The following is a 7,882-nucleotide window of genomic DNA, read 5'->3' as shown; positions in this document are numbered from 1 at the left end:
GGGGGGGGTGAAACAAATAACATTGTACCTCATGCCCGTATGTGCAATAATTGTGATAATATTAACTTGGACGTACCACCCTTGACTTCGTCCTTTATACCAGCTTGCATTTAGTGAGTTCCCGAATTCTAATTGAAAAGCGTTTTCAATTTGTTTTAAATTCGACAAAAGAGAATGGTTTATACAGAAATATACAGAAAAAGAGGACCTAATCATTGAAGCGATTACAAAGAAGAGGCAAAACCGAACAGGGACAAACGTAATAAGTAAAGCCAAACTTACCTCCTATTAGAAAAAGAAATTAAATAACTTACTGTACAGAAAATCAATCATTCAAAAGACTATAACATGTGAGTGTAGCCGTAATATAATTTATTGTAACAGAAATATAAGAACAAATTAGCATCTTTTATAAGTAAAGTGTTCACACTCAAAGACACCTGTCAGATAAAACCAGTATTCATTACTGATTTAATCGTTGCTCCTTACGTTCCTTCCTAGCAGCAGAGTCGATAACACTGGCCGTAAGGTTCACAGGATTTATCAATCGTTTGCGTCATTCAGAAGTACTGAGGTAGTTTCCAAAATGATACACGACGCCAGTTAATTGGTGGTAATCAACACCAACAATTTCGAAACTATCCATAAATCAAAGCCACATTAAATGTGTTTTCAAAGTAAGGCAATAAGTCACAATTATACATCACAATCTGTTTCGTAAAAAAAAAATTAATAAACTCCCACCAAAACGTCGACTTGATTAAAAAAATGTACTTCTCTCCGAAAACTTCTGTTTGCAACAAATGTTGATTTTTTATTGGTATGTCTGTTTCGTTGTTATTGCTAGGTTGGGTTTTTTTACATGTTGTTCAGAAAGCTCCACATTAAGAGTGGGCTCTGCATCAGCGGTGAGCCACGGCCCATGAACAGCATCGAGAGCGGGTTAATGTCACGGCCAGACATCAATCTGACGAGCGAACAAGAACGGGGATGGGGGGGGGGGGGGAGGGGGTTAGTGAGGATTGAAATATTGGTAACTTGTACGGCGGGGGAGTGACGCGGGTGGAGTGGTAGGGGTGGTTGTTGTGGTTGTAGTGGTTGTAGTGGTGGTGGCTGTAAAAAAAAATGATGGTGGTTGTGGCGGTGAAAATGGTGCTGGTGGAAGTTTAACGACGGATGGTGGTATGGTGAATGGGGAAAGGGATGATGATCATGATGATGATGATGATGATGCTGATGATGATGATGATGATGATGATGATGATGATGATGATGATGATGATGATGAAGTAAAATTAATCTTCAAAGTAGGTTGGTAAAGGTAAACTATAAAGCCCCCCCCCCCTTTCCATTTTTCTTCTCCCCCCCTCCCCCAACCCATTTAGAAATGACATGACGTACTTAACACACCTAGGGTCTTCACTTCCTTGGGAGGTCGCACGTAAATTGCCTTGGCGTCATTCGTGAAAGACGCGTTTTGATTTTATTACTTTTTATGATAATATAATTTTTTTTTAAAATTCTGACAAGAATGCTAATCCAACAACTAAATCTCTAACCGCTGTTAGAGAAGACAAAATAATCCGAATGTGGCCAACTTTTAAAAGTTCATCGTTCAAATCCTGGCTCGATTGGTTAGGGTTTCCTCTCTGTCCAGTGTCCTATTTGACCACCCGATATCCTCCTCTTTATTGCAAACCTTACGCGGAGTCAAGAAGAACGGATTGAGCCAACGTTGTACCAGTTTTTGTGTATAAGGAAAGTTACCCAATCTCAGTTCGGCTTTATTTGGGTCACTGTGACGTCATACACAAAGGGCGCTTTTAACTTACTTTCAAAATGGGGACTGAAGGGGGGGGGGGGAGCAAATTTACTCTTGCCAATTTTCGTAGTAAAGCTAGAAAGAACCGGCTAATGGGATTAAGGGATTAAGTGTGCTCTTATAAGAAGAAAATAGTTACTGGGATCCATTATGCAGCAATTGTACGCTATCCCACGAGGTAAGTTGTTCATCTATTCTAAAAACTACTAGGCCTCTTGATAGGCATGACCTCATATTGAATGCTAGTGGCCACCTTTATAAAACAACCCCCAGTGCAAACGGTTGCTTCCCATTTCCTCGTATATAATATCACTGTGCAAGACGGCAACCTGACTAATACGACCACTTTTCTCCTTAACAATATTATGTTGTCATCTTTAAAAGTTTCGACTTTTCGAATGAACTTCCGTTTGTGGTCGTTGACCTCATTACGCTCTTCTTTTCCTTTGTTTACTTCCCCTTTCTTTCTTCTTTTCATTTTCAGAGTCATTGAACACGGACATTAGTTTTATTTAGCAATAAATGAATTTGGGGAATCTTGAAGAAAGCGAGTTTATTTCGAACACACCGTCTTTTCCATATGGTCAGCACACATTGGTAGGAGGACAGTTAAAAAAAAGGGGATACCCTAAAATGTTACGTAAGAGTAACATAATCGCATCATACTTACAGGTATGGAAATATTCTCTGTAGGGGATCTGAAATAGAAATATTTCGGGTATATAAATATTGCAATCTCGTAGATAGTATTGCATGAGTGGGAATACTAGTAGACTTAAGACAATTATTCTGACGTGTATCACAAACACACACACGCACACAAGCACACACATGCAAGCGCGCGTGCGCCACACACATACACACAAAAACACACCCATACCTACACAAACACAAACACACGCCCACACACATACACACATAGTTAGATGTAAACACACACTCATTGAATCTCACAATCACACTCAGATACATTTTATACATGTACATACACACACATGGACACACACACACACACACGCACACACATACACACACACACACACACACACACACACACACACACACACACACACATACACACACAGACACACATGCACAGAGAGATTGCCGTACTCTTTCGTCTTTTGTTTATAGAATTTGAATTTTGACAAAATATTTCTTTCGCTCATGCACCCAGTGCCACTATTTAGTATTTAGGAAACTATTGTAAAGGTAAAGTAGAAAATATCAAAATTTTTGAGCTTATTCCGAACAACTGTCAGACAAATATTAGAAAGCGTAAATCGAACAAAAGTAGAATAGACTGAAAGGGATTCAAGCTTTCAATTATTAAAATAATATCAGGCAAGCCAAAAAAGAGGAAAGAATTGAGAGAGAGAGAGAGAGAGAGAGAGAGAGAAGACTGCTACAATATTATTCAAAAGACGAAGAAATAAACAAGGCAGAGCACAAAACACAACCAGACACATTCAAATATTCAAATATGGTGGAAGAAACGACTGTGGCGTCAGCCAGCACTCACTAGGTGGCGGCAGAGGGGCGGGCATGTTGGGGTATCCAGTTTGAGGGCTTGACAACGTTGGGTAGCTTGGGTTAGGGGGCAGAGCGTTGGGCAAGCCGGTAGCGAAGCCTGTGTTGGTGGGCACCAAAGGGTTACTCCTTGGCTGGCTCGTCGGGTTACTCTGTGTGAGCAGACTCGAGAGGTCAGGGGTGCCTGCGGGAGCAGGGGGTGGCATGCCGGCGTTCAGGGAGGGATCCAAGCTGCCGCCTGCGGACACAGAGTTGGACGTGTGTGCGTGTGTGGGAAGAAGTATTCATAATATTATGCGAGGAAACGTGGTGAAATCAGACGCTCGTCAAAATGATAAAGTTGAACAAACGGGTATTGTTTCCACTCGTTTGGCAATTTTTATTTTGAAAATCATTTATTCTAATTTTTTTTTCTTTTTTAGGGGGGGGGGCGGTAGTTGACTCAACACATGTCCATTTACGTATATGCATATTTCTGTGTAGGTTTAACTGAAAAACGTTGATTAAAGGCTCTCAAGCTTAATCTTATCTCTGAAACCAAGTGACCCCAACCTCATTCAATAGCATTTAGCAAATATTTTGACTTCTATTTAATATAGATGAGTATTACTTCAATCCAAATAAAGACAAATGAACGTGCTTTAAGATGATACCAATAAGTTCTTATGTCGAAAAGACAGATGAGCACCTGATTCCACTGTGTCGTTTAAAAATCCCTACAGAAATGTATTTTTAAAGGGGTGTGAATGGTATTGAGCCGTTTGAGAAAATCGGTATTTTCACGTCAAATAGCGGCAAAAAGTCGGTCTCTTCGATTTCACTTCTTTAAGGAGCGCCTCGTTTCACCACACAATTGGACATTGTATTGCACTGAGTATAATGTTTTAAAAAAGAGTTCAGTCTTATACAATGTGTGCAGTATAATAAAATGCAGAACGATACATTACAATACTATATGATGCGAAACAATACGTACTATACAATACTATGCTGGACAGTACATGCAGATCAATACAATGCATTGTAATGTAATTCTTTGAACACAAGCACAACACAACACGGCAAAACACTGCACAACACAAACCCAGCAAAACACTGCACAGCACGATACAACACGACACAGCACAACAAAACACAACACAACACAACGCAATATATTAACAAAAACACAATACTAATATAATATAATCGTTATATTAATGATATAGGTCCAATTACCTGATGGCTGAGAGGCAAGAAGGTTGGTGAAAAGATTTGGATCTGGGGAAGTAAAAGACAGTGAAATGAGTACAGCGTTACTAATCGGTTTACCCATCCCTATACTTTTCACATATTGGCCTCCTGGGGCACATTATACGACATGTTTCACCCACGTTTGTGGTGTAGTAGTTAGGAGAGTCGGCGTCTCACACAAAGGACCTGAGTTAGATTCCCATTTAGTTAATATTTTTATCAAGTATTTCGATCTTTCTGCAAGGATGCTGTATCCCTTTCAGCCCTAGTTGGCCGTGTTATGCAGGGTCAAATCTCACCTCCCAAACTATCTGAATTATGTCTGTACTATAGGTGTGCGACAACATAATGATATACGTTTAAAAAATAAATGTACAAATTATTATTTTTTCTTAGCAAGAGGCCACGGCATGCTGAATGTGTGATATTAGACGTGAAAGGTGTATTATACCTAAAATACATTTTCACTATTTTTTTTAATGACTTCTGAAACGTTGAGACATAATTGATATCTCGAAGGAGAAGAAGGCAAATTATCAACAAATCGCTAACTCCAAATTACAAAGTCTTTTTTTGCTCCGTTTTGAGAAATTTTTTGACGTCAAAGATTTTGAGTTTCACATCATGTCAAGCTTTGTCGAATACATTTCTTTGAATGTCTTGATCATGACTCAGAATAATCTTACGATTTTGATAGAGCAGACAAAACATTTGGTTTCTGACGTTATTGTCTTAGTAACTCAAAACAGCCAATAATGTCAGATAGAATTTCATAATTTAAAGGTAGCGAAATGCCATTGTATATGTCACAAGCTATATTGTGTTTCTGACTTTGAAGAGCTGTTCGTCACAAATAAATGTTAACGTTGAAGAAAAATGTTAAATTTATAGAGCACAAACTTGTTTCGGTTTTATGCCCATATTTTGTAGAATTAAAGGGTGATTTTGTACAAAGTCCCGTTAGTTTCCGCTTCGGGTATTCAGTTCTTGCAACGGTTACTATAATGGCTTTGGGGAAACATTGAAAAAAATAATAATTTATTGTTTTCAAATGTGCCACCGGCGAAAAAAAAGTCTATTTACAAAAAAAAGCTTAAAATGAGTTCAGTGGACAAACATCTTTTGTACTATTTATTCATCAATTTATATACATAATGTTTTTTTTACGTCTGATGACTGCAAACAATCAACCCTTCCTCCTTCTAAATGAATGATAACTATACATTGAAGTGGTTCGGTCGGATTAAAATATTGTTTACTGTTGAAAAGGGAAAATGGTGGGCAAGGAGAGATATATATAGAAAAGCAGAGGGAGAGAGAGAGAGAGAGAGAGAGAGAAAGAGAGAGAGAGAGAGAGAGAGAGAGAGAGAGAGAGAGAGAGAGAGAGAGAGAGAGAGAGAGAGAGAGGGGGGGGGGTAGAAAGGATTTAATGTCACATTTTTCAAAACTTGGTACTGGGAAAATAAAACTTTTTTATTCTAGGGTGATGTGGTTAGCTCAAGAGATGACATCATTATTATTATTATTATTATTATTATTATTATTATTATTATTATTATTATTATTATAAATTAATGTTTGTGTAGGTCTATTGCTTTTTTGACATGTCAGTATCTTAACCGTTAGATGGCAACTTTCATTACTTTCTGATCCACTTTTGTAGTTCAGGGGTCATCAAACTACGACCTACAGTCCAGATCCATCCCACTGGGTCAGTTTACTTGCCCACCGCCATGCCACCATGAGAGAAAACAAAATGTAAACAGTTGTGTTTGTGCGGTATTTGAGACTTAGCCACCAAAACATTTTTTTAAAAATTCAGTTCAACTCTACATTGTAAATTAAATGTAAATGCACTTTTCCAGACTTCATAACTTCTTTTTAAAAAACAGGGGTTGGATAACAATATCATTGTCTAATACAATAAGTGTTATACTGATGTGTTCAATAAAACGTTTGTCACTTTAAAGACGAAAAGAATTGTGTTCGATTTTAATGTGATTTTTTTTCCTTCTCATTTAACACACGAGTATCATATTACTTGTATCGAACAATAATAATATTGTTACCCGGCCCTCGCCCCTCTCATTTATCGAACCCGCTTTGAATCTCTTGTGACCTTGAATGAATGTCTACTCACAGGTCTGTGAATACACCAAACTGCATAACGTGGCCAGCACGATACAGATCTGGAATAGAAACAAAAACAAAAAAACCTATCATGCTTTGGTTCAAATTGTTGTCAGACATGTTACAGAGAGAGAGAGAGAGAGAGAGAGAGAGAGAGAGAGAGAGAGAGAGAGAGAGAGAGAGAGTGGCGCCTCAGGCGACTAAATCGTTTATACTAAAAATAATTATCATTATGTTACGTCTTCGTCTACATAAGATGTTTAAGTCTATTCAGAAAGCGAGCTGAGAGGGATGCAAAATCTTAGCTGAAAGTCGGAGGGAGACATTCCTTAAGATTACCTTCCCCACCTTGATAGTGAAATAATGTTTTCTGGTTGCAAGTCCAAGAACCTGATAATTTCACCACAGACGCCGGTGAAATATGTAGGCCCTAAATAGTGCACAGGGTTATATCATTTTCAGTAGCAGTTTCGGTACATACAGGAAACTTTAAACCAAAACTAATGGTAACTTATATAAAAAGCAGACAATAGGAGTGAGGATCGGCATATATAAACCAAAGTTCTTGGGGAAGTTCGAAACATGATATCAGGAAATAACCATTTCCACACCTTGAGAAGTTCTCACCAAAAAACCTCGCACATATTAATAACGAAAAAATAGCATTAGCATGGCGCATACCCCGCTCAAAGGCAAGCTATATGCGCTTTACACTATATTATTACCCCAGCAGACCATCCGAGAAGCGTACAGTGCAAGGAGCTGATTAAGTGCTCAAATACTAACAAACTGACAAGATCGTTCACTATCTATACCTGGTTACCCATTCCGACCTGCGTGAAGTGAAGAAATTTTCCCAAGGACGCAAGGTTGGACCCTTGACGGGATTTGAACCCACGGCCTTACAGTTGCGAGTCCGAAAGCCTAACCATTAGCCCACCGACGTGACACTCGTAATCCTTCTCAGGAAGCCAAGAATGTTCTTGAGATTTCTGGGGCTTCAATGGTTGTAAAGAGTATAGAGCATGCTGTAGGGTGTGAATTTGCGCTATATAATACTTGTATTATTATTTTTATCAATATCATTATTTTTATTATTATTATCATCATTAGTATGATGATGATGATGATGATGATGATGATGATGATGATGATGATGATGATGAT

The 7,882-nt window shown here is 38.4% G+C and overlaps 1 protein-coding gene across 1 annotated transcript in view; it reads right to left on the bottom strand.

Annotated features, from left to right (window-relative positions):
* Positions 1–351: 351 nt before the first annotated feature.
* The window catches only part of LOC101854036 (wiskott-Aldrich syndrome protein family member 2), a 23,000-nt gene continuing 15,469 nt past the window's right edge, over positions 352–7,882 (bottom strand). The window contains exons 2-6 of the mRNA XM_005104997.3: positions 6,726–6,774; positions 4,571–4,612; positions 3,345–3,590; positions 2,493–2,520; positions 352–967 (exon numbers count right to left, since the gene is read on the bottom strand). Of these exons, the coding sequence (XP_005105054.2) occupies positions 859–967; positions 2,493–2,520; positions 3,345–3,590; positions 4,571–4,612; positions 6,726–6,774 (474 nt within the window). The 3' untranslated portion in view covers positions 352–858. The remainder of the gene's footprint in view (positions 968–2,492; positions 2,521–3,344; positions 3,591–4,570; positions 4,613–6,725; positions 6,775–7,882) is intronic.

This window comes from Aplysia californica, unplaced genomic scaffold (genome assembly GCF_000002075.1).
Source record: "Aplysia californica isolate F4 #8 unplaced genomic scaffold, AplCal3.0 scaffold00445, whole genome shotgun sequence".
NCBI lineage: Eukaryota > Metazoa > Mollusca > Gastropoda > Aplysiida > Aplysiidae > Aplysia > Aplysia californica.
This window is presented reverse-complemented; position numbering and strand designations above follow the sequence as displayed.